Source organism: Dasypus novemcinctus, chromosome 12 (genome assembly GCF_030445035.2).
Source record: "Dasypus novemcinctus isolate mDasNov1 chromosome 12, mDasNov1.1.hap2, whole genome shotgun sequence".
Classification (NCBI taxonomy): domain Eukaryota; kingdom Metazoa; phylum Chordata; class Mammalia; order Cingulata; family Dasypodidae; genus Dasypus; species Dasypus novemcinctus.
In genome coordinates this window covers 98,262,080-98,286,646 of record NC_080684.1, presented here as the reverse complement: position 1 = coordinate 98,286,646, position 24,567 = coordinate 98,262,080, and the positions used below count along the sequence as shown (strand labels likewise).

General features: G+C 52.3%; 1 protein-coding gene and 1 pseudogene across 6 annotated transcripts in view; one reads left to right on the top strand and one right to left on the bottom strand.

Moving 5' to 3' along the window:
- Positions 1-3,695: 3,695 nt before the first annotated feature.
- Positions 3,696-5,309, bottom strand: LOC131280717 (SWI/SNF-related matrix-associated actin-dependent regulator of chromatin subfamily E member 1-like; annotated as a pseudogene).
- Positions 5,310-6,668: 1,359 nt separating this feature from the next.
- The window catches only part of PLA2G6 (phospholipase A2 group VI), a 61,444-nt gene continuing 43,545 nt past the window's right edge, over positions 6,669-24,567 (top strand). For 2 of the 6 annotated variants that reach the window (XM_071219062.1, XM_058308802.2), the window contains exons 1-2: positions 6,812-6,943; positions 16,824-17,077. In XM_071219062.1, coding sequence (XP_071075163.1) covers positions 16,869-17,077 — 209 coding nt within the window. In that variant the 5' untranslated portion in view covers positions 6,812-6,943; positions 16,824-16,868. Of the gene's footprint in view, positions 6,944-7,116; positions 7,639-16,823; positions 17,078-24,567 lie in introns of those variants that run through there. The other 4 variants (XM_071219061.1, XR_009188362.2, XM_058308805.2 and 1 more) reach the window with 4 other exon arrangements.

Sequence of the window (24,567 nt, the reverse complement as noted above, 5' to 3'; positions counted from 1 at the left end):
GTATCTGCAAGCTCCTACCCCAAATAAATACTCTTTATAAAAACCAACCAATTTCTGGTATTTTGCATTAGCACCCCTTTGGCTGACTAAAACACACCCCCTCTCTTACTGCAACCCCTTTGTGAGCTCATTTCCAGCAGGGACAGGCTTTAGTTTTCTCAACCTAACTCCTATTGTTGGAAAGGTGGGCCACTGCCAAATTTTCACTATTATATGTAATTTTGGGGTAAACAGTTATGTCAATAAAACTTTCCCACATATATGATGACTTCCTTAGTAAGGATTTTTCCCTACAACTGGAATAACAGGGTCAAAGACAATGAACATTTTTAGGGCTGATGATTCAGACTGCCAAATTCCTTTCTAGAAGAGTCATGATCTATTTCCTATTTCCTCACCAGCGTGGGTACATTGCACTGCCTCTTCACCAGCACTGGGTATTCTCATTTTCAAAACAGGGCTAATTTCCTAGGCAAATGATGTTAAATTATTTAAATTTACATTTCTCTGAACACAGATGAGCTTGACTACCTTCCCAAATGTTTGTTAACCAGTTGGGTTTCATCTTTTGTGAGTTGTCTGTTCATGTACTTTGTCTATTTTATTAAAAAAATTTTTTTAAAACTTTTGTCTATTTTAGATAATACATTTTTATGTTTGCAAACTGATCTTTTAGGGTCCTGAAACTTAGTACTGCACATCTACCAATTCTTCTCCCCCTCACCCATCATTTTTTCCCCTCTAAAAATGCTCCCTTCCCGGCTTCAATATAATTAGAAATTTGTCATCTAGTTATATAGTTTGTGTCTGAGTCCTTCTGTGCCCTCAGTTGTAAAGCCACAAACCTGGGGTACCGCTCTTCCATGTGCTACACTCCTGCACGCCGGCTGCTCTGGGCTTTTGGGGAGAAACACCCAGCACAACCCTCACGACATCAACAGTAGGAGCTGCTACAAGTTTGTCTTCTCCCATCACAACCAGGCCCTTAAGGTTGCCAGGAATCCTTCCTGGGTCCCTAACCAACTCCCCCCTTTCCAAGCACAGCTATGGTCACCTTCTCCACCACCTTCGTCCTCCCCTCCATGGAGCCCCACCCATGTGCCAGGTTCCAGGGGGAAGCAGGGGCCACCTGGAGGACCTCCCGGGCCCTGTCCTCTGCCCCTTCCTCCAGGTCCCAGCAGGAGCCACCCCTCCCTCTGCCCCAAGCCCACCCGTCCCACCAGCTTTGGTCTCACCTCTCTTTCCTGGACCTTCACCCTCCACTCCTGGTCCTCAACCTCAGCACTGCCATCTCCCCAAGGGTCCCCCATCTCTAAAGACCACTCCAGCCCCTCCCCTGTCTTTCAGTCCACCACGTCCCAGCCTTCCTCCTTGCTTCTTCCCTTCTTCCCTTGCATCTTCCCTTTGGAGCCCAAATTCTGAGTCATCTCTGCTCCTTGCCTGATTCCTCCCTGCACAGTCCCTACAGCCAGGGTCCCACCTCACAGCTCCTCTGCAGGGACTCTTGTGGAGGTCCCAGCGACTTCTTAGTTGCTAAATCCAGGGACCAACCTCAGGCCTCGCCTGTTGCGCTCTGGCAGCCTTGGACCCTGTCGCTCTCTCCCCTCCTCTCTGAAACTCCATTCCCCCTTTGGCTTCTAAGGCTGGGGTTCCCCTCCTACCGTTTCAGCCTCCATCCCTGGTTCCTCCATTGCTGCGTCTTCTCCCTGGGCAGCCCTGCCCCCCTCAAGAGTCCAGGTGCCATCTGATGCTGATGACTTCCGGATCGTTCCCTTACGCTCACACCTGTCTTTTGTAGCCCAGGTCTGCTTAAGATGTGGATTTCCACCGGCCTTTTCTGCTGCACGTCCAACTCAACCTAGTCATGCACGAACGCAACATCTCCCTCCCGACCTGCGCCTGCCCTCGTTTCTGTAATGGGCTGGTGAGACCAGCTTCCACTCAGAGAAAGCAGGCCGTCCTCCTTGCCTCATCTGTCCCCCTCGCTCTCACGGCTCACCTGCTGCCCATCACCTTCTCAACGCCTCTTCCCTCTGACCTCTCTCTCTGCAGCCATGGCACCAGGTCAAGCCGCAGCATCTCTCTCTTGGACAACAACCCCTTGCCTGGTCTCCCTTCCCCTAGCACCTTGAACTCCAACCTGCAGGCAGCAGAAAGGGAGAGCTTTCTAAAACCTAAATTTGGTGAGGCCGCTCCTGCGCTCCAAACCTTTCCATGACTCCCCACTGCATTCAGGACAAAGTCCAGACTCTATGCACCACCTGGATCGGCCCCTGCCTACTTCTGCCCTCTCAGCTCTCACCACTCCCCCCGGGGCTCCAGCTCCTTTGACCCTTGTCCTCATACTCGCCTCGCACCTCCCGGCTTTAGCTCTAGTAGGTCCCTCTTCCTGGAACGCCCTCACTGGCTTCAGTTTGTCTTCTATATCCAGCTCAGATACTGCTTCCTTCTGTCAGCTTTCCAAGGAAGCCCCGGGCTGTCAGGCTTCTGTCCTCACTGTCGGGGTGCTGCTGCGGGTCCTTCCGTTATGTCCCTCTTCTGCCTGAGTTGGAGTGCTCTAGTTTCAAGGATGCCTTGTCCTCTTAGACCACACCAGATCTCTGAGGGCGAGGCTTCGATCTTTTCACGGTTGTGTCCCCAGTGCCTAGCTCAGGGCATGGCATACAGTAGGAACACAGTATTTAGTGGATGAATGGGTGAGCTGTGGTTGCTCCAGGCCACCCTGTTCTAGGTTCAAGCAGGAAGGTGAGCCTGTGGCAGGGGAGGGAGGGAGAAGAGAGTACAGGTACGTTTCCGGACAGTCCTTTGGCTCCCGACGGGGGACCGAGTTTATTTCACTGGTGCCCTCAGATCCCGCGTCACGCTGGTGGGAGAGCAGCCATGCCCCGTTCCCCGGGGAGCCCCGTGAGTTCCCTCGATTTCTATTGATCCCCGGGACACTCCTCTGCTCGAAATCCTCCTGTGGCTCCCCGTCTCCCTCAGAGTGAAAGCCAAAGTCTTAAAGCGGTCTGCAATAGCCTGGAAGCCCAATCCCCCGATTTCCCGTGGACCTCCCTGCCCGCTATGCTCCCACTCACTCATCCCACTCAGGCACAGCCGCCCCCTTGCCTCCCCTCGACAAGCCCAGCAGGCTCCTGCCCGGACCTTCGCTCTTACTGTCTTCCCCGCCTGGAATTTCCTTCCCCAGGTTATCTACCTGGCTCTCCCTCTCTCATCCAGCCTTTATTTCAGTCTTGGTTCTCAGTGAGGCCTTCCCCAGGGTCAGCTCAGACTAGTAACATTTTGGAACGCAAGATGCCGCTATCATAACACCTCACCTGAAGACTCGCAAACACACTCTTTTACTTCTATTTTGCTTATCGTTTCTTTGTCCCCCCTTAGAATGTGAGCACCTCGAGGGCAGGGATTTCTGTCTACTTTATTCGCTGCGGTTTCCTCAGCACCAAGAACCTTGTCCGGCCCGACTCCTCTAACTTTGGGAAACACAAGACCCGGGTCCTGATTTTGGTTCTGCCTCTCGTCGACGCGCGACTCTGGGGATCACTTCCGTCGAAGGGCCTCGGGTTCTTCACCTACAAAGTGGGCGTAGGACTACTAAGTACGCAACGTCTTTGGGTTGTTGGGAAGACCAAGCAAGAGAAGAGGATAAAATTGCACCTTTAGTACGTTAGTTGTCAGTTGTTCTTTTTTTAACATTATTTCATTTTTAAAAAGTATTTAGAATATGTAAAACGGGGCAGCAGCCAGTCTTCTTTCTCATCTTCTGGGCTGGGCTCTGTTGGGGGCTGCCCCCTGCCGTCACTGGTGCCCTCCTCGGCCGTCCTGTCGCCCCTCCTGCCCACTCCCCTTCTCCGCAGATGGGCCTTCGCCGCCCTTCTCCTGGCCGTCTGCTGTTTCTTCAAGGTGCGTTCCTCGGTCTCTTTCCTTGGGTTTGATGAGCTGCTTGCTCTGGCTGTGTTCAGCTCGGTCCGCTGCCTCTCTTGCCTCTCCTCCTGCCCTTTGCAAGCCTCTTCCTCTGTCTGGGCCATTTTTGCTGCAATTTTCTCCATATCCACTTCTTCCTTCAAACTGGACAAACCTTTGAGTTCGCTGTTGAATGAATCTGAGCTTTCTGGAAATTCCCTCTTCTTTTCCTGGTGTCACTCCTCTCTTTGAAGAAGCTCAGCTTCTGGTTTTTGCTAATGAACGGTTAGCGACTGGGCCTGGTGTTTAAGACCCGCAATCTCGTCGTCGTGACAAGGGACTGAGCACCTGGCACCGCGCTCTTGCTAAGGGTCTCACTGATGAGGCCGTGCTTTGTCTGGACCTGAGCGGTGGCTGTGCGTTTCGCTGTAGGGCCGCCACCACCATCACCTGCACCTTCAGCAGGCTCACTGCCCAGGTAAGGCTCCCCTTTCTCCGTGCAAGACTGTCTGTTGACTTTCTTCCTCTAATGCAGCTTCGGCCCGACAGTTTGCCTTGATGGAATCAAGATGTGCAGGGGAATTATGAGAGGCCTTTATAGATTCATTGTGCTCTATCTTTTCTGCTTTATATTCGTTTAAATATTTCTGTTTCTCTTCATCAGCGAGATCTGGCCACATGCTACCCATAATCTTGCCGATCTCCCACAACTTTAGGTCAGGGTCGGAAGCCTCTACGTGGTTCCAGACTTTTCCGCTCTTTCTCACATTGGGAATCAGTGGCTTATCTGGTGGCTTTGGGGTTTTGGAATCGTGATACCAGAGGGTACTGTGACCTGGCTGTTGGTGCCCGTGTCCCCCCGGCTGTGGCTGTTGGAGGCAAGATGGCTGTTGGATTGTATCCCACAGACCCTGGGCTGCTGGGCATTTGTGTTGCGGGAGCTGGGGTGGGAGGTGGGGCCTGAGGTATTCCTTAGGAATGAATATGAGCCACCACGGGCAGAAAGAGTGTCCGCAGCCTCGGCCATGCTTTCCTCTGACCCACGCCAGTTGTCAGTTATAATTTTCCATCTAGCACCTTTAGGGAGGGGACTTGATTTAGACTGTCCCTCTGGACTCTGGGCAGACACCTTGCTTTGTGTTATGTGTCGCTGCAGAACCCAGGACAGTCCCTCAAGACCAACTACTTGACTTGAACTGCTGACATTCTCCAATGCACAAGCCAACAGAAACTCACTTCCGGCACTCCCTTGTGCTTACTTACCCTCCCTTTCTCTTGCTGGCTCATCCAGTGCTACTTAATAACTTCCTTTACCCAGTCACTCAACCGTTTCCACCAGAAATACTTAGGGGAAGGGTACTCAACTTCATCAGGTCCCGAGATCCTATTTTGTGAATTTCTTCCATGGAGACTTGAGTGTTTCCGGTAATTGATCCCGCCTCCCCTGTCCTTTTCTGCATTTCAGATTCGGTTGCAGGCCTGTTGTTGCCAAACTTGCTTCTCAGAGCCACTGTGAATACAAGGGTGAGTGGGTATTAACTGAAGAATGGGACTCATCCTGTTGAACCTACATGTTTCCTCAGATCAGATTGCTGGTTGGTGAGTGGAATGCCTGGCCTTTTGCAAGCTCCCTGATAACCATCACCCTAACATCATCTGTTCGGGTGTGGAGGGCAAGGTATTTTCACTGAGAAGTCCAGGTCTTCATCTCTTTCAGCTGCAAGCCAAAGCCCTTGATCAAATTTCCAATATTAGTTTAAGGGAACAGTTTCCTACCTGTAAAATGGCGAGGCAGGTAACTACAGCAGATGTGGGATGTGAAGTTACGTTGTAAAGCTCTGTGCAAATATTAGCTGTGATGGTTAATTTTATTACGCTGCCTGGGTTTTTAACTAGATCCTGCCTGGGCTGCTTTGTCTGCCCCCAGGTATGGGCACTAATATCTTCCCGTGGACTGAGGAGGAAACACAGATATCATAACAGCAATTCCATTCCCATGTGCACAGGACGCAGTCTGGAGAATTCTTCTATACCTAAGGTGGGGGAATCATTAGGGCAAGAGAGCCTGTTCTTCCAAGCTTGGCAGACTGGAGAGTCAGAGACATATCTGTGACCAAAATCCAGTTTCCTGGCATTTTTCCAGGGACCTCATTATCTGCATTATTTAGGGTACCAACTGCCATTTATTGAAATCCCACTACATGCAGGCACGTTAACTAATTTATCTTTAGGCGTCACAACAACCCTGTGATGTATTATTGTGCCTGCTTCTCAGATGAGGGGTCTGAGGTTCACAGAGTTCCCAGTCATTTGCCCAATTTTCTTCTAAAAGTTCTAAGATACTTACTGAGGTTGGCTTGGGATAGGGTTACCAAATAAAATACAGAATGCTTAGGTAAATTTGAATTTCAAATAAACAAGAATAACTTTTATTAGCTTAACTATACTTAGTAATTTTTACTTGAACTAAAATACGATTCGTTGTTTAGCTGGAATTCAAATTTAACCAGCATCCTGAATTTTTACCTGATAATTCTGGCAACCCTAACTTGGGGGTGCCTGGCTAAATCAAAGCAGGCTCCTCCCTCCTACGCCCTGGTCTTTGTCAGTGTTATTTTTGTTTTTATGAGCCGTCATTAACAGCAGGGTTCAGACTTGTGGCCTTTGACCGTTTCCAGAGGAGGAGGGAGAAGATGGGCGGAGGTCTCCTGCCCTCATCAACATGTCGGCCAACGAGGCGTCACGCGGGCCTTCCGCCCAGCTCAGACATGGCCGCACCTCGCCGCCTCGGATTGGCTTCAGCCGAAAGCCCGTCCTCCCTCGGCTTTGGGAGCCCCTCCCATTGGGCAGTTATAGAAGATGTGGCGCCCCCGCCCCGCCCCGCCCGCCCCTTCCTGCGCCCGGAGCTCAGGGCGCGTGGGCGGGGCCGCAGCGGCCGCCCGGGGCACAGGCTTCGGTGATTGGCGGAGAGCGGGCGAGTGGTCTGGTCGTCACGTGCCCCGCGCTGTCTTGTTTGCGGAAGTAGAAGGTGCTGAGTAAGGTGAGTGACGAGGCGGGGGGCGGGGCCTGGGGGGCCTTGCGGTGGGGCCTTCCCAAACCCCAAACCTTTCCCGTCCCGCGTCCCCCGTCTAGATTGTCTCCACCGGGACACTCCTTGGGGCCCCTGATTCTGAGGCATGTCCACCATTGATCCCTGTGTAACCCCTGAGTGCTCCCAGCTCCTCCCTTTGATCCCCCAGCGTCCCCAACTCCCATCCCTTGATCGCTCGTTTCACCTCGAACTTGGGTCCCCCTCAGCAATGAAGCTAGATCCCTCCTCAGTACCCAATATCTACCGTGTGTTCCCCCTTTCATATCCCTAACTTCTTGAGTCAACCCCCTCAAATTCCCTCCCCCCATCTTCCCTATTCCTTGCTTTCAGTGCCCCCAGCTTTCACTCTGGGCCATCGATTGTCCCCAGCTCCCTTCCTTTATGTACTCCCAATTTCCCCACCTCCAGTATTTTCACTTCCTCTCTTCTGCATTGCTCCATTTGTCTTCCAGTTTTCATTGCCCATTACCAGCTTCTGCCTGCTTCTCTCCAATGCCACTCCAGATTTCATCTGTAGTATACTCCCCACCATGTTCCTTCTTTCCCCACAACCTAGTCACCTGAGTCTCCCTAACCTCCAATCCTATCCACCTCCTACCCCCAGAGAAGACCTGCAAGCTAGAGACAGGGAGCATGTGACACAGGTGACTATGGGACTGGGAGAGGCAGGCCGCTGGGTGTGGGACAGGGAGGGCACAGGGCTCAGGGATCTGTGCCCAGCTTTTTATGGGCTACCCACGTGACCCAAAACAAGTACCTTTTCTTCTATGCTCTGGTTCTCCCCCTCCCTCCCCTTACCCACCCAAGAGGATGTTAGGCAGGTTTAGTTTGGCAACACTGAAGCTCCACCCTTGGATCGAATGAGTGTTTTGTTATTGTCCCAGCTTTAAAATGTTCCTGGAGTTTGCAGTCTATTTGTTGTGTGAGGCTCAGTTTCCTCATCTGTGACATGGGGATTGTATTTCCTGCCCTCATAATGCTGCCATGGGGTTTAAAACTTGAGTGAAAACATTCAGAAGGCAAAGCTTTGTAGCTAGTGTTACCCCTGTACAGATAAGATACATGGTTTTCTTATTGTGTCATAGGCAGAACAGGGGAAAGGAACAGAATGAAAAGAGGAAAGAGAAGGAGGAGGTACATTGTCTTTTATTTATTGTTTGGCACATACTTATCTATCACCTTCATAAATCAGGCTTTTTCAAATATTCTGTCCTTACCATTTGTTCATTCATCATTTGTTCAACAAATATTGTCTGCCTGTTATATTCTAGGCTGCCCTCAAGGTAGCCAATGTAGTCCCATTTAACGAGAGGAAGAGATGGTGAGTGGGTTGCCTGAGGTCACGCTCATGATAAGGTGGGTGCTGGAGTCTGAATATGGTACTGAGTGACACCAAAGCCTGTGTGATTACCCTGCTGTGCCAGACCAACCACGCATGGGTCACCACTGGTGTTCCAGTGCCCAGGGCATTTTTGCCTCCCTTCCATGGATCACTTTCTTGTTAGATGAGAGTGTCGCCAAAAGGGAATTCCCTTCTCCTTCAACAGGGTGACATCACCAAGAAACTGAAAAAAGAGGAATTTAAATGCTGTGTGTGTGCTGTAACGAAGGGGAGATCTCTCGTATTGCCAGGCTTCACTTTGTAGAGGGTGGCTCCCTTGGGAGACCATATTCTGTGACTTTCCTGGTAGATTTTAATAGGTCATGCCTTAGATCCTCTTTTCTGCTCATCCTCATTTTCTAGGTGATCTCACCTAGTCTTGTAGCTTTAAGGTTATATCTCCAGTCCAGCCCAGACTTTTCCCTGGGATGATTGACTCATATATCCAGTTACCCACTCAGCACCTCAAACTTGGACATTTCCAACTTAAAAGTATTTGGAATTGGACTCCTCACATCCATTCCACCTTTTCCTCCCCTGCCCTCACCCAAGTCTTGTCCCTCTCACTCTCTTCTCATCTCAGGAAGTGACAGTATTACTCTTTCAGCTGCTCTGGCCGAAGCTGTGAGCGTCTTTTTTTTTTTTTAATTAAAAAAAAATTTTATTAGAGCTATTGTAAGTTTATAAAAAAGTCATGCTGAAAGTACGGTTCCCGTATACCCCCCACAGTTTTCCCTATTAACATTTTGCATTAGTGTGATACCTTTGTTACAACTGATTTATTATTATTATAATTCTGTTATTATCTATGGTCCATAGTTTGCACTGGCGTTTACTTTGTTGTACAGTTCTACTGGTGATATCTATAAATATCCTAAAGCTAATCACTTTGGCCACTTGCAGTATATAATCTAGTGGTGTTGCATACGTTCACTGTGTCGTGCTGCCACGAGACGTTCTTGCTGCCTGTCTCTCTCTCCCCTCACATCCGGGCTGTCAGCAGATCCCATGGTCCTACCTTCAGAACCAGTCCCTCCCGATCCTCCGACTGTCATCCAGGCCCCATCTCAGGCCTGGACTCTTGCCGTGGCCTCCTCCCTGGCCCCTGCTTTGGCCGTTACACCCTCCAGGCTTTTCTCAAGATGGCAGCCAGAGTGATCTTGTTCAAATGTTGCTCCTCGCTCCCCGCCCTGCGGAGGCTTCTCCGCCTGTGCTGACATGGCCCCCCGTTGCCTCTGTGACCTCACTGTCTTCCTCGAGGTTCCTGAGTTCCCCAAGCATGCCCCAGTCTCCGTGCCTTTTCACTTCTCTTCCCTCTGCCGGGAAGGTGGTTGCCTGGATATCCATCTGACTTTCACTTCCTTCAGGTCTTTATTCAAAGTCAAGTCTTTGGTGAGGACTTTCCTGGTGACCCCACATTTTCAGTCCCTACCCCAACACTTCCTATTCCCCTCTTCTGCTCTGTTTTCCACCGCAGCATCTAAAACGTATGAATATATTTTGCTTATTTATCTTCTTTGTTTTTTCCCACCCTCTCTAAAATGTAAGTTTCAGGAGGGCAAGGATTTTTGTCTGTTTTGTTCACTACCATATCCCCCAGCAGTAGGACAATGCCTACCAAGAATAGGTCCTTGACAAATAACTGTGGAATGAATCATAAAACGGGCCACACTGTACCATGTACTACCAGGCCGAAGACCTCTTAAAGCAGGGGCTCTTAACGGGGTTGTGATCTAGGACTGAAATTCAAAAAGACGTTATCCTTGTGGGGACGTGTTGGTGCGGGTGTGATCTGTTTATTAACTAATACACAGTAGGGTGTGGGCTTAGTAAGGCGTCTGTGGTTTTCACCTGCCTGGCAAAGGGGTCCGTGGAACAAAAAAGGTTAAAAACCCGTGACTTGAAGTTACGGGTCTCACGTCTTTGAGCGTTCCAGCCACAGTTCTCGGGAACTTTGCTTCCATCTGTGGCCCAGCTGAAGAGAAATAAATGGAAAAGAGACTTTTTCCTTTTTCAAAAGGGCATTTTGCTCTGGCTCACGTGAATGGTACTGCCTTTTTAGATGAGGGTGTTGGCATTTGGAGTGCTGCTGGAGCCCCTGCGACTGAGAAATTAAACCTCACTCAGCCCCTGCCCTTCAGGCCCCCTCCTCGGGGCAGTTTAAAGGGTCGGAGCAGGCACTCTGGGTGCCAACTAATTGGGTTCAGATCCTGGCAAAATGCAGAACTGTGTCATGCCTCGGGTTCCTGCGTGCAAGGTGGGAATGAGAACTCTGCCTCCCCCACGGACGTTTTGAAGAGCAGACGCTCACGAGGCACTTGGCGAGGTGTCTGCGCTCAGTGGGAGCTTGATTTGAAATGTGGCAGTGTTGTCAGCTGTGCGGTGATGGCTGAGCCCTTCCCACTCCTCACTCGCTCAGGACAGAGTTTGGAAAGAGCTGGGCTCGGAGTGAACACTGAGAGGGACATCTGGGAGGCAGCCACGGAGGCCCAGAGGTGAGGATGGGCGGTAGAGATGACCTTGACCTGACCCCACCTTCCCTCAGTCTTTCCTCCCGCACCTTTTGAGCACCTACTGTGTGGCAGCCCTTTTGCCTAGTGCTGTTCAGGAGTCAGCCCCAAGGAGACACTCCCGTATCTTCTCTCTGGGCCTTGATTTCCCCATATGCCAAACAGGCTTAACAGTCGCCCCTTCCCCCTGTCACGGGCATCGTGAGCTTTGCGGGAGCTAACAGGCGTGAGAGCCCTCTGCCAAGCGTAAACGCAGGTGGTCTTGGGGGAGCCATAGGCCGGCATGTGGCGAATGCTCACGTGCTGGGTGGTATAAGAGCCGCAGGATGGAAGTGGGGGGCAGCGAAGGCCGCTGTTGTCAGGCAGGCCCGGCGCCCCGTGCGCACCCCGTGCTCCCGGCCCGCTCTGCCAGGACCGTCCAGCAGTTGTTCCAGTCATGGGCATCCTGTCGTAAGCGGCCAGGGCTCGTGGGGCCTCACTTCCAGCCAGGGCGGTTCTGCAAGTGCTCCCAGGCCCCCCCACGTGGCCCATTCGGTGCCATCTGCTTCCTGGCCCGGCTGCCCAGGAGATCCTGTCACGCACCTCCCGGGCAGCTGTCCCACTCCTCTCCCGGAGCGAGTCAAGAAGGAAGCAGCGGTGCTGAAGAGTGTTTCCCTGGTTGAAATGTGAACGAGCCCAGCTCTAAACACGCTGATGGTACACGAAGCTGAGCTTTCCAGGGCAAAGCTCGCGGAGGGATTAGTCCCGACATTTAGTACCACTCCTGAAACGTAGCAGGTGCTCGATAAAGTTTCTCCCGGTGCCAGAGTGCGCGCCTCACGGGTGCTTGGCACCTGCCTGGCTGTGAGCACAGCATCCAGTGTGGCGAGGCGTGGGGCAGTTTGGCGTGGGTGGGAGAGAGGACGTGTGGTCTCCGTTACCTGCTGCGAGGCAATGAGAGCAAGGAGGGCAGGTGTGCTTCCGAGGCGCCGGCCGCGGGAGCTTCCAGTCAGTTCCTTCATTTGTTCTCCTTCATCCATTCACCAAACATTTATTAAATACATGCTGTGAGTCGGGGACAGCATTTGGAGTGTTTGGTAAACAGATCACAGACAGTTCCGTCAAAGGGCTGTGGTCACGGGGTCAGTGCTTCAGTGGGGGCGCGCTGGGGGTGCCGAGGTACCTGCGGGGGGCACGACTGCCTGGGGCTGAGGGGGGTGGGGGGGGCGCAGGGAGTGATTCTTGGAGGGGTGGCACCTGAATTTGCCTTGCAGGACAGGAAGGGATTTATTCAACTGTGGAAAAGTCCTTTATCAAGGACATACTCAGAGGTTCAGGAAGTGGGATGAGCCCAGGCAGGACAGTCTAGGCAGAGGGCTGAGCTGGAGCGCGAGGTGTCCCATGAGGGGGCAGGGAGCGAGGGCCACCCCCCGTAACCTGCCCATCTGCCCCCCGCCTCCCTGCCATCCTCAGCCTGCGCTTAACTCCGAGTGTGCCTCCTTGCCCCTGAAACGGGGATAAGGAGCCCAATTCCCAGGGCGGCCGTGAGGACGGCCGGCACAGGAGGCGCTCCCCTGCGTCTCAGGTTCAGGTGGCGCTCCACGGTCGCCGTAGCCTCGGCTGCGGGCGCCTCTCCTGCCGGCCCACGTCGTCTCATCCTCTCCCTTTCCTGGGAAAGCCTCTCCCTGCTCCCTTGGTGAACTCCTGATTTTCCTTGAGAGCTCAGCTCCAGGGCCGTCTTCCCAGCTCGCCCCTCAAGAGAACGGGAGCTCTCCGAGCCGGGGCCTGGTTCCGCCCGGGCCCAAGCGGCCACTTCCAGGGAACTCATCAAAGATTCCACTCGTTGGTTCTACTCCCCATCCGATCCCAGGATGGACTTTTTGTCTGTTTGTTTTTCTTTTTCGATGGGCATCACCATGGACTTTTTGTCTGTTTTCCTTTTTTGATGGGCATCACTATGTCCGGCTTTAATTTGCCTTTTGAATACCCACAACTTGAAGCCCTCTGGGGCTCAGTTTCTTTCTCTCTAAGGTAAGGATAAAAGCTGGTCTCCCCGCTCCTCCAGGGAGCCTTCCACCCGCAGACACTGTCTTCCTTGAAGGAAGCAGAACAGGCAAGCCGGGCCTGTGTGGGAGAGCAGAGCTACCAGCAGGCCAGACGTACCGACTGCCGCCTGGGGTGCAGAATTGGTACCTGGGCGTTGCCTGGAGTGGGCGGGCAGGTTGGCTGCTCTCGCCATTGTCACAAAAGCCCTTGTGTTTGGTCTCCCTGTTTGTGTCATTTGAGAAAACTGCTTGGGCCGCGCCCAGGAGCTCCTTGGTCAGGTGACCTGGCGTCACAGTCTCCAGGGGGGAGCAGGCTCAGGGGAGGAGCCTTGGGAGCAAGTGTTTACACCCTGGGGAGGTGGCAGGGCGAGGCCGTGAGAGCGCGGGAGGGAGAGGAAGTGAGGAGGGCCCGGTGGGTGGTGGGGGCAGAGCCAGGAGGAGGGCCCTCAGCCTGGCTTCTGCAGCTGTGCGGGGGACACAGCCTCTCCTCTGGGCGGGGAGAGGTGGGGGGTGAGAGGAAGGTGACAGGGAGAAGGCAGCACCACGGGGCGGCTTTCTCCTCCACACGTGCTGCCTTCCTGGTTGGCGAGGCAGTGATTGTTCCAGGATGTGGCGGGAGGCTCTGGTTTCCTTTCTCCCACCTCGTGCTCACAGTGGCCACTGCCTGTGTACCTGCAGCCAACCCCTCTCACGTGCGTCGCTTCATCCTCGGCAGACCCCGGCAGGCAGGGGGGCAGCCAGGGCTGTCCAGCGTCAAAGCCCCTGTCGCTTCCGTGGTCCCTGCGCTGGGACGTGTGGGACGGCATCCCCAACTGCTAGCCCTGCTGTGGGGGAGCCTGGCCCACCTTGGAAGGTGTCACTCCCGGGGCAGGGCTGGGTGGGGAACCTTTCTTCCACCCAGTTGGACCCCTGCGATGACGGTGCTCCCTTAACCTGATGGGCTGGGGGTGCTGGATGCCCTTGACCCCTGTCCGCTCTCCAGGGGCCTGCCCTCCGGGAAGCCTTTGGGCTGCTTTCCAGACTCAGGCCTAGGGGCTCAGCCTGCCCTCCCACTTGCTTTAAAAAGTGTAATCCTTTTACCTAGCAGTTGGAAAATAGGGAAAAGAAAGAAACTGTCCATAAACCCAGGCCACTAACTTACTCTTAGTATGCTGTTTCCTATTAATCTTTTTTTTTTTAATTTTTTTATCTGAGCATAATTTTTATTCAGTTAAATTGTGTTTAACAGACTTTCTATGTGCCAGGCTGTGTGCGAGGGGCCAGGCACGGAAATGAAAAGACCTCGCGCCCGCCTGGGAAGCTCTGACCTTGGAGCTCCACCCGAACTGCAGTCCTCCTCTCCCACTGGCTGTGTGACCTTGGCCTGTTACTTGTCCGTTGGGTGGTTCTCATTTGTAAAACAAAGATGACGGCAACAGCCTCACAGGGAGGTCATGCAGATGACATGGTCACCAAATGCAGGTCTGGAGCCCAGCGAGAGGCAGGCGAGCATCTGGCGTGCTGACTCGGGGAAGCTTAAGGTCTGGCAGGAGGCGCAGGGTAACAGGTTGGGGTGCAGTAATAGTGTGTTTAAAGTGAGAGGCAGCGAGGAGCAGGGAGAGGGGATGCCCACGGCTGTCCCAGGCAGAAAAGGAGAGAAAGAACATTCCGGATCGACCTGTTAACAGGGGTGGCTAGGATGTGCGGCGCGGCATTGCTTTCTGGGAATTGTGCGTGTTTTGGCTGGACAGGGTGGGAAATGCAGAGGTGGGCATAGAGAGGGGGCTGCCCAGGAGGCAGGGCTGAGGCGGGGTGGCATGCAAAATCAGCACAGGCTCAAGTTGCTGAGCCTCGGAAGAGGACACCAGGCGCTTCTCCTGAGTTGTCATTATCTTCACAACCACAGCTTTTAGTGACCACACAGTATCTCTGGGTAAACGTCTCCCAGTGTACCCTCCTCCTAATTTTGGCTATTGGTGTCGCTTCCATTTCTGTGTCAAAGCAAAACTGTTTGAATGCACTTTGGTGGACCTGCTCTGTCTCCCATTTTGGGGACTTCTTTTCCCAGGACTGATTCCCAGGCCTTCCCTTGGGGTCCCTCCCCTCCCCCCGGCTATGGAGAAGGATGCAGGCACCCCAGCTTCTCCATCCTTCCAGCTCCCCCCATCCCCCAATGCAGAAGAAAGAAAGTGACATGGGTCTAAGCATTTTCACACACGTTCTCATTTAATTCTCACAACGCATGGGTGTGGTGGGGCAGGGATGAGTAGTGTCCTTGTTTTTAAAAAGGAGAACCTGAGACTCAAAATCTTTTCACCCTACATCTTACTAAGAATCTTAAAAGGGAAGACATTAAAATGTTTTCAAGGCTCCTCTAAGCCTTATCCTCTGAGGGGGATGATCAAAGTAAAGATAGCTAACATTTATTGAGCAGTTACTATAGGCCAGTAGCTGCTATTATTAGGCACTGTTATGGTGTCCATTTTACAGATGAGGAAGCCGAGACACAGAGAGGTTCGGTAACTTGCCCAAGGTCACACAGCTGTAAGTGGTGAGGCCGAGGTTTGCTTGCAGCCTGCCTCCGGCGTGTACTGGGCTCTCAGTGCACTGCCTCGGATGGCTTTGTGAGAGTTAAATGAGACAGTCCACGTGAAGCGCGCAGCTCGGGGCCTACTACAGTAAGTGCTTGGCAGATGTCTCCTGGTGTAATTATCAGCATTGGCCCTTCGTTCCTTTCTAGATGATTCCTCGTCGGGTGCCTGCTTTTCCCTCGGTCCCTGAGATTGATCTTCCGCAGACTTCTCCACCGCCCAGCTCTTAGGCTGGGAGGGAACTAATGTCCACCCAGAGGCCACCCACCTCCCAGTCCCCCCCACCCACTCACCCGCTCCATCCTCAGTGTCTTTTTTGGCAGGTGAATGCCCTGGCAGAGAGGCAGAGGAGGGCGGCTTCTGGCTGGTTCTGGCCAGCATGGGTGGCAGTGCCTTGGGAAGGCAGTGCACTTTCTGGGGACCTAGGAAACAGCGAAATAGCTAATTCTGCCATCCAAACAGGAACAATTTCCACAGCCAAAAACACGACTTTGAATAGGCTTGAAAAATTCCCGCCCAAGTCTGCATACAGAGCGGCTCTCCATTCGCTCTCCTCCCCCTCAGGGCCTCTTGGGAACCAGTCGTAGCAGGCACCAGGGGTTCAGGACAAATCCCAAGAGATGTGAGATGCTCCTGGCCCCTCACAGTATCTACTAGTGAAGGGACACTGCTTTCATTGGTGGAACTGAAATGGTCTGTTCCGAGCTTTGTATTTTTTTCAGGTACTGGGGCTGCGGATTGAATCTGGTCCCTCGTGTGGGAAGCCGGTGCTCAGCCAGAGTCATGTTGGCTTCCCTGAGTGGTTTCTTCATTTGTTTGATTTTTGTGTGTTTTTTTTTTTTTAAGGAGGCACTGGGAACTGAACCCAGGACCTCCCATGTGGGAAGCAGGTGCTCAACTGCTTGAGCCACATTCCCTCCATGTGCTGAGCTCTGACGGCCCAAAAATCCTAATTACACAGTGAGCACCTTGCCGTGTGCACAGTGCATTACCACCGTCAGTGCAGCTCCGTGGAGTAAGAAGCCAGTGGTTGCAGATGAGGAAACTGAGTCTCTGTTGGGGAAACTGAGTCAGGGAGTCAGTGGGTCCCTTGTGCACAGTGGCAGCGCAAGGAGGGAGCCTGGTAGGTCCCTAGCCCGCTGCGAGTGCCCTAACTTCCTGCCAGACCTTCTCAACCCCCCACTCAGTGCCATTTCTCTCTTTCTTTCCCCTCCTTTCCAGGCCCAGAATCAGGGGACAGCGCTGGTGGGGAACGACCTGGGTGCTGGGCAGGAAACCGCTGCCCTTGGTGAGGTGGGCATGGGAGACCGAGCCCAGCTGACCAGAGACCCCGTTTTCTTCCAGACCGAGGGGGAAGGCGGTGGGGCCTCCCCGCCCGGCCCGCAGAAGATGCAGTTCTTCGGCCGCCTGGTCAATACCCTCAGCAGCGTCGGCAACTTGTTCTCCAACCCGTTCCGGGTGAAGGAGGTGGCCGTGGCCGACTACGGCGCCGGCGTCCGCGTCCGGGAGGAAGGGCAGCTGGTTCTGTTCCAGAACGTCTCCACTCGCACCTGGGACTGCGTCCTGGTCAACCCCAGGAACACGCAGAGTGGATTCCGGTGGGTGAGGATCGGTCGCCACACGCGCTGCTTCCCTTTGACTCCTCCAGCAGCTTCTTTGTGTCTGCATCTGAGGGACCTGGAGCTGGTGGGAGGGAGGGCAGGCTGGCGCCCAGAGAAACGCCTCTGCCCTTCGAGGGGCGGGAGGGGCGTGCGAGAGGGCCACCTCTCCTGGCCCGTCCAGCTCCCAGCAGCAGGGGCTTGGGAGTAGAATGGGCTGTTCTCTGCCTGGACGTTTGCCCCATTTAGATCCAGGGAAGAAGGAAAGATGGGGAGGCCGAGAAGAGCCAGATCAGGGACGCTGCTGGGATAAGCTGGGATAAGCCTTAGCTCCGGATCTTGGAAGGTGTGGAAGTCCCTTTAGGGCGGGGCTTCTTAACCTTTTTTGTCCTACAGACCCCTTTGCCAGTCAGGTGAAAACCATGGACCCCTTCTCAGAATGTAGCGGCAGATAGTTTTATGACACTCAACATTGGCATGTCTTTAAATTAAATTTTAACATTCTTCAAAATTACATTTGATAACGATCCCATAATTTCAATACCTGATAACCTAACATGGTTCAAAGTCTGTTCACATGGTCATTTTCAGCATTTAGAAATTCGAGTGTTCCCACGGCATCATAAAACCATCCTTACCAACCTTTTTGCAGGCAGTTCTCCACTGCACTCAGGACGCTATATCAAAATAAAAATTATACTAAGTCCACACCATACTGTGTATTATTTAATAAATATATCACACCTGCACCATGTTCCCACAATAATGTTTTTAAATGTATAAAATAAAACTACAAAGGAAATCAGTTACATATATTGAAATAGTTACTAAAATAAAAAACCATTTGATATAGTACTATACATATGCGCTGCTTTCTTAGCACATCAAATAATCTAATACATCAAAAATGTAGGAAAGTTAAATTTTATTTTTTAAAGACATGCCAATGTGCAGACTGTTGTTTATCTTGAATAAGGACATTAAATTGTGGTGTAGTATTTGACAAGGCGACATGCATATCATGCTGGACATCTGAGTTGATTTTTTCTTTAATTCAAGCTCATGGACCCCGTGAAATCTTTGGGTCCGTGGTCCCTGGTTAAGAACTCCTGCTTTTGGGGCTGACCAGGGTTTGCTCAGGAGAGTGGAAGGAGGTGGGCAGAGCTGCCACATCTCAAGGCATGCTGGGACTCCCGTGGGCTAGAAAGGAAGGTAGGAAGCTGGGACAGGGCTGAGGGGACTGAGCTAGTTGCAGGGCTGCTTGGCAAAAGGGGAGAGGAGTGGCCAAGGAATCCAAAACACAGGGTCTAGCAGGGCTCAGCAAGCCACCGTGGGGTCAGGTGCTTTCATCTGTCTGCTCATCCGCCCGTCGACTCAGCTTTTGCCAAGCCCCTCCCGTGTCCCTGGTGTCCCGGGCCCCAGGCCAGGTCTGGCTGATGCTGAGATGACAGAATCTGGTCTGTGTCTCTAAGGAACGTGCCATCTGATGGGGAGGCAGCCTGCAAAGCAGGCCTCAAAATGCCGTGAGAGAAGTGCTGGGACAGAGCTGGTGCCCAGGCAGCAGTGGGGACAGACACAGGGAGAGGGTCACTTCCTGGTGGGTTGGCAGAGGCTTCAAGAGCTGCCCCACACCTGGAAGAACATGTAGGAGTTTGTCTGGCAGATCAGAGTGGATCAAGTTGTTCCATCGGGCCCCTTCTGGAGACTCCGAGGTCTGCAGATGTGCACCTGCAGGCACGTTGCTCTGGCTAGATCCCGGTGCCTGCTGGGCATTGGTGAGCAGTGAGACCAGACAGGACAGTGGATGTCACTGACAGAGGAGGCATGGCAGTAGGGCTCTCAGAAAGTGGCAAAGTGGGGTGACAATCTAGCCACCAGGAGAAAAGCAAGGCAGGACTCAGGTAAGAATTCAGGGCCTGGCTGCAGCTCTGGCAGGAAAATGGAGCACAAATAAGGAAACTGAGGCGGGGCACCCACATCACAGGCTTGGGCAAAGAATGTGACTCAGTGGACAGTCGCGACATCTATTTTCACACAGCAGGACCAGTCCAAACTCTGGCTACGGGTGGGCCTGGACTGGCTCCTCTCTGGCTGACCTCGGTCAGAACAGGCCCAGGACAGGTCAGGCTTGTGCCCACAGCTCCAGAACCCTTCTGCAGGTCCGTGGTTGAGGGCTGCTGGGAAGGCACAGCTGACCGGAGCAGTGGATCCTCTCCCTGGAGGCCTTTTCATCCTACTTGACCACATATCCACCGAGTCCTGTCAGTTGTGAATATCCCTTGGCAGGACTCCAAAATTATCATTAAGCTGGCGCTCCAGCGTGGGCGGACCTCCGTCTCTGAGGGATTAACTCCTTTGCCAGCAGTTTATTAGCTACGTATGTTATCTTGCTGCTCTTAATTGCGTGGTACTTTATAGTTTACAGATGCTTTAACATATATTGCATTAACTCATCCTCTAGCAACCCCTTGCGGTAGGCAAGCAAGACAATATCCCATTTTATGGATGAAAAAATGAGGCTCAGAGATGTTAAATGATTCCTCCGAGGCTGCAAAGTTAGGAAGCACCGAAGGTACAAGCAGACTCAAACGGTCTTCCGGTTGCTAATCCATTTCTCTATGCTCTTGTGTCGTTTCTGTGTATTTAAACAGAATAATGATCGTTGGGTGGCGTTCCAAGCTAAGAGGGTATTCCTCTCTGAATTCCGGAGGCCTGGGGTCTTTTACATCTTCTCCTGTCTAACCTGCTCCTGGCCAGACATTCCCATTTCGGCAGGTAGCATCGCCATCCGTCTACGTGGTGGCGCAGTCCAGAGACCCAGGAGTGAGCCCTGGTTTCCCGCCTCCCGAGTGCTGTCAGGTTCTCCTCCCAGGTAGCTCTTGAGTCTACTGCTGCTGCTTTGTCAATTAGGAGTAGGTTCTGTTTGAGGGGTGGAAAACCCAAAATAATAGTGTCTCAGCAGGACAGGAAAGAATTTTAGCTCTCTCTCGAGAGCAGCCAAGGCAGACCAGGGCTGGTATGGCAGCTCTGCCCACAGTCCTCAGTGTCCCAGGCTCCTGACCTATTGCTCCACCATGTGTGGCCTCCACTCCTTAGGTCACCTCATGGTCCCAGATGGTCACACCAGATCCAACCATCTTGCCCACCTTTCCAGCCAGTGAGAAGGCAGAAGGGCAGGGTGAAGAAGGACACTCTCTCTCTTGAGGGCAGGGGTTCTTAACCTTTTTTGTTCCACGGACCCCTTTGCTGGTCAGGTGAAATGAATACTACTGTGATTTATTTATTGCACACATTCATAAGTGAAGGAAATGCTAGATTTCAGTTAGAGGTCAGAGAAAATTAAGTTGATTTTTTTTCAACTCAAGCTCAGGGACTCCTTGGAATCTTTGGGTCCAGGGGACCCCAGGTTAAGAACCCCTGCTTTAGGGACAGTTCTTGGAAGTTGCACACGTCTTCCACTTAAATCCCATTGGCCAGAAGTTAGTCACCTGGTCATAACTAGCCGTAAGGGAGGCTGGGAAATGGGGCCTGTATTCCGGGCTGCCATGGGCCATTCTAAAATCAGGGTGCTGGTAACTCCCCGTTTTCCAAGCCGTGGGCCTTGCTCATGTGGACTCTGACTGCCGGCAGCTGCCTCTGCCCCTGACCCCGTCCGGGCTGCCATCTGGGTGATCTTTCTGGAGGGCACATCTGATCGCGGCACTCTCCTGCTGAACTCCTGTGACCTAAAAGCCCCGTGTCCCACGCCTCTCCTGCCTCTGCCCTCGGCGCTCGCCTCCCTGTGCTCCGGCCCTCTGCCCAGGCCGCTGCCTTGGCTTAGGACACTGTCCCCTGCCTCACTTCTGCTTCCCCTCGTGTGCCCTTCCCTGGCGTTTAGACCAGAGTAGGCGTTTCTGCCGTCGGGTCCCCATCACTGCACTCGTAGCCTCTTCCCCGGAGGACCGTGAATTCTGCGAGGGTGTTGTCCCCGGTGCCTGGCACGCGTGAGGTTTGCGGAGTGGGTGGCTGGAGACGCTCGGCTTTTACGGCATTTCCGCCGGCCAGGCCCTCTGGGAGGTCGGGAGGCTGCTAGGTCGCAGGGAGGAGCAGGTGTGAGCTGAACGCCGGCTGCTGGAGCGGCTCGGAGCGTTGCAGCTGTGGTAGCAGCTGCCATGGCCTGGGGTGTGACCTGGAGCCAGGGGCTGGGTGGGGCTCGAGGCGCCCACTGAGGCCTGCACGGTCACGGTCACCGCCACGGTCATGGTCGCTGCAGGTGATCTTCCCTCTGCTCTTGAACACGCTGCGGTTTGGCACAAGGAAGTTCTGGTTTTTAAATGTCTCCTTCTTCTTGATTTCCCTGGAGGGCTCTGGACTGTCTTCAAAGTCCTTGGAGCGTGTTAGAGGCGGACACCAGCATCCTGCTTCCCGCCTCAGGCTCCCGGGCCCAGCATTGCTGCCGTCGCTGCTGCTAGCCGTCAGGCTCGGCTTCAGCTCGGGGGGCGCGATCCGTATCTTTGGAATCTGCATCTTATCACCTAAGGCCGATGAGTCCCACTCCACCCCGGCTGGGTGGCAAGATTGGACCCTGACCATACAGACGGCTGTGACACAGCAACAAGACTGTCTGCAGCTTGTTAGCACCTACTGCATGCCAGGCACGAGTGCCAGCATAACTCATTTGATCCTCACACTGTCCCAGGAGCCCCGAATTACAGAAGAGGAAGCAGAGCAGGGGTTCAAACCCAAGCAGCCTGGCCCTAGAGCTCCACCAAGGCTGGCTTTGTGTGTGGCGAGCCAGGGCCCCCCTTCTGGGCATCTGGTCTGGGGTGCTGGCTCTTCTCATGTGGGCCCTGGGGCAGTCCCTCTGGCACTGCTGTGTACATTGTGATAGCATGGCCACTTCTGTTCCTGGTACGGATCAATCATTTACTGCTGACATTTACTGGCGACAGATGATGATTGGTGACACCTGCCAGCCCCTCGCTGGTATCTCAGCAGAGTCAGGCTCCGTGGCGCCTCTGCCTTGGTGGGAGGGGCCCCTGGGTAAACTCCAGGGCATCTGTGCCCCTCCTGAAATTGTAAAACATATCGATGTGCCTTAGAGGGGGTGGGTCCTTTGGGACTCTCCATGGGGTCCTAGACCAAAAAATGGCCAAGAACCATTAGGCTCGAGGAGCTTCTAAGGCTCCAGTTCGAAAGCCCAGCCCGGGCGCTCCCTCTGTGCCCTTGCCCCGGCCGTATCCTCTCTTGCCACTTTCTCTCCCTCCAGTGCAGTCTTCCTCATCCTTCCCAGTGTCTCTCTAACCAAACCATCTCAGCAAGCCTTTCTCGATCCCCCCTGTCAAACACGGTTTTACCTTCACAGCTTCACTCACCATTCAGCTGATATTTCCCGTGCACCTGCTGGGTGCCTGGCACCGCGTGAGGCCTGAAGAGTTCAGACGCAGAGCCACGTCCTGGCCTGGGCTCCCGCGGGCTAGTGGGGAGTCGGGGGGCCAGCTGTGAACAGACGGCCTCCTAAGGCGAGGGGTGCCAGCCGGCAGGATGGACAGTACCGAGGGGGCGGGGGGGGCCACAAGCGGGACACGTGAGCTGGGCAAAGGACTGGGGAAGAGTGTTCTCAGCAGGTTGTTCCCCGATAACTCGGGTCCCCCTGAATGCTGGGCGTGCGTCTCCCTTCTCTGGAGGCTGCTTGAGCTCCTTGAGGGCAGAGACCCGCCACAGTCCACTCCGCTCGGGGAAGATGGCCGGGGGCTGGCCAGTTACCGAACGAGCCGATCTCAGGGAATGTGGCCAGGGCCCAGGCGCTCGGCTCGACCCAGGTGTCCTGACCGCAGCTGTACTGCAAAGACCCAGGAGAGCGCCTCGAAGGCCAGGCCCCTTGAGGGTCCGAGGGTCCAGGGTCCCACATCCCACACGCTGTGGTCATCCTTCCCAGAACTCCTGGCAAGGGTGGCCTGTTATTTCATCTTTATTTTTGAAGTGTAACTTACCGAATAGAATTTTAGGCTGACGGTTATTTCCTTTTAACGTCTTAAACTTGTCACTTCTTTTCTTCTCACTTTCATTGTTTCTGTCAGGAGTCAATTGTCAGTCTTACTGTTCTTTTGAAGATAGTGTCTTTTTTTCCCTCTGGCTTCTTTTAAGATTTTCTCTTTTATTTTCAACAGTTTTATTATGATGTGCCCAGACTTTTTTTTTTTTCTTCTGTCTTTCTTCTTTCTTCTTTGTCCTGCATGGGGTTTGTAGATATTCTTGAATCTATGTCTTGATACCTTTCATAAATTTTAGAATATTATCAGTCAATATTTTTAAAAATATTGCTTCCGTTCTTGTCTCTGTTCCCTCCTTCTGGGATTCCAGTTACATATATGTTAAACCTTTATACCACGTCCCTTATACCTTCTTTTTTGTCTTTGTGCTTTTAAAAAAAAGTATTGATACATATTAATAAAGCATATAATTCATCCAAAGTGTACAATCAATGATATTTGGTATAATCATGTAGTTGTGCATTCATTACTTCAGTCATTATTATAGCATTTTCATTATTTCAATAATGATAATAATAAGCAGAGAACAAACGAACAATCAAGAAAATTCTTCACCTCTTGATCTCTCTGTGCTTCCCCTACTGTACATAGCTGCTATTTCTAGCTATTCTTGCACAATTATTTATTTATTAAGCAGTTTTATTGAGATATATTCCTACAAACCATATGATCTATTCAAAGTGTATAATCAGTGGCTTTTAGTATAATCACAATTTTGTGCATTCATCACCACAAAAAATTTTAGAACTATTTCCTTACCACAAAAAGAAAAACTCCACACCCCTTAGCAGTCACCTCTGAATCCCTCTATCCTTCCCCAGTCCTACATAAATACTAATCTAATTTCATCTTTATAAATTGATTTATATTAACATTTTATATAAATGGAATCATATGTAGTTCTTTGTGTCTGGTTTCTTTCACTTAGCATAATGTTTTTTTTTTTTGTCTGATATTAACATTTTCTAATATTAACATATATTCAGTTTCAAAGACAAATGATCTTATATATGCACTTTTACCTGTATTCATATTCCATATGCAGTTTTACTATGCTGTACAGTCCCATGTTACCTTTTTTAGCTTATCTTTTAGTAATATACGTGACCTTACACTTTCCCTTTAAACCAGTCATAACCAAGTAATAGTACTGCTAGTTACAAACCTTATGTTGTGCTTTGACTTTTCTATTCATTTCCAAAGATTAGCACACATCCTTTTAACCTATTCTGCACAAATTAACCCTCAGCTTTCCATTCTCTAACCTCATTCCATTTTCTTATGACCCATATTCAAGTTATTAGCTCCATGAGATTACACAATATATTTAGTTCAAGGCGGCGGACTTGGCCCAGTGGTTAGGGCGTCCGTCTACCACATGGGAGGTCCGTGGTTCAAACCCCGGGCCTCCTTGACCCGTGTGGAGCTGGCCCATGCGCAGTACTGATGCGCGCAAGG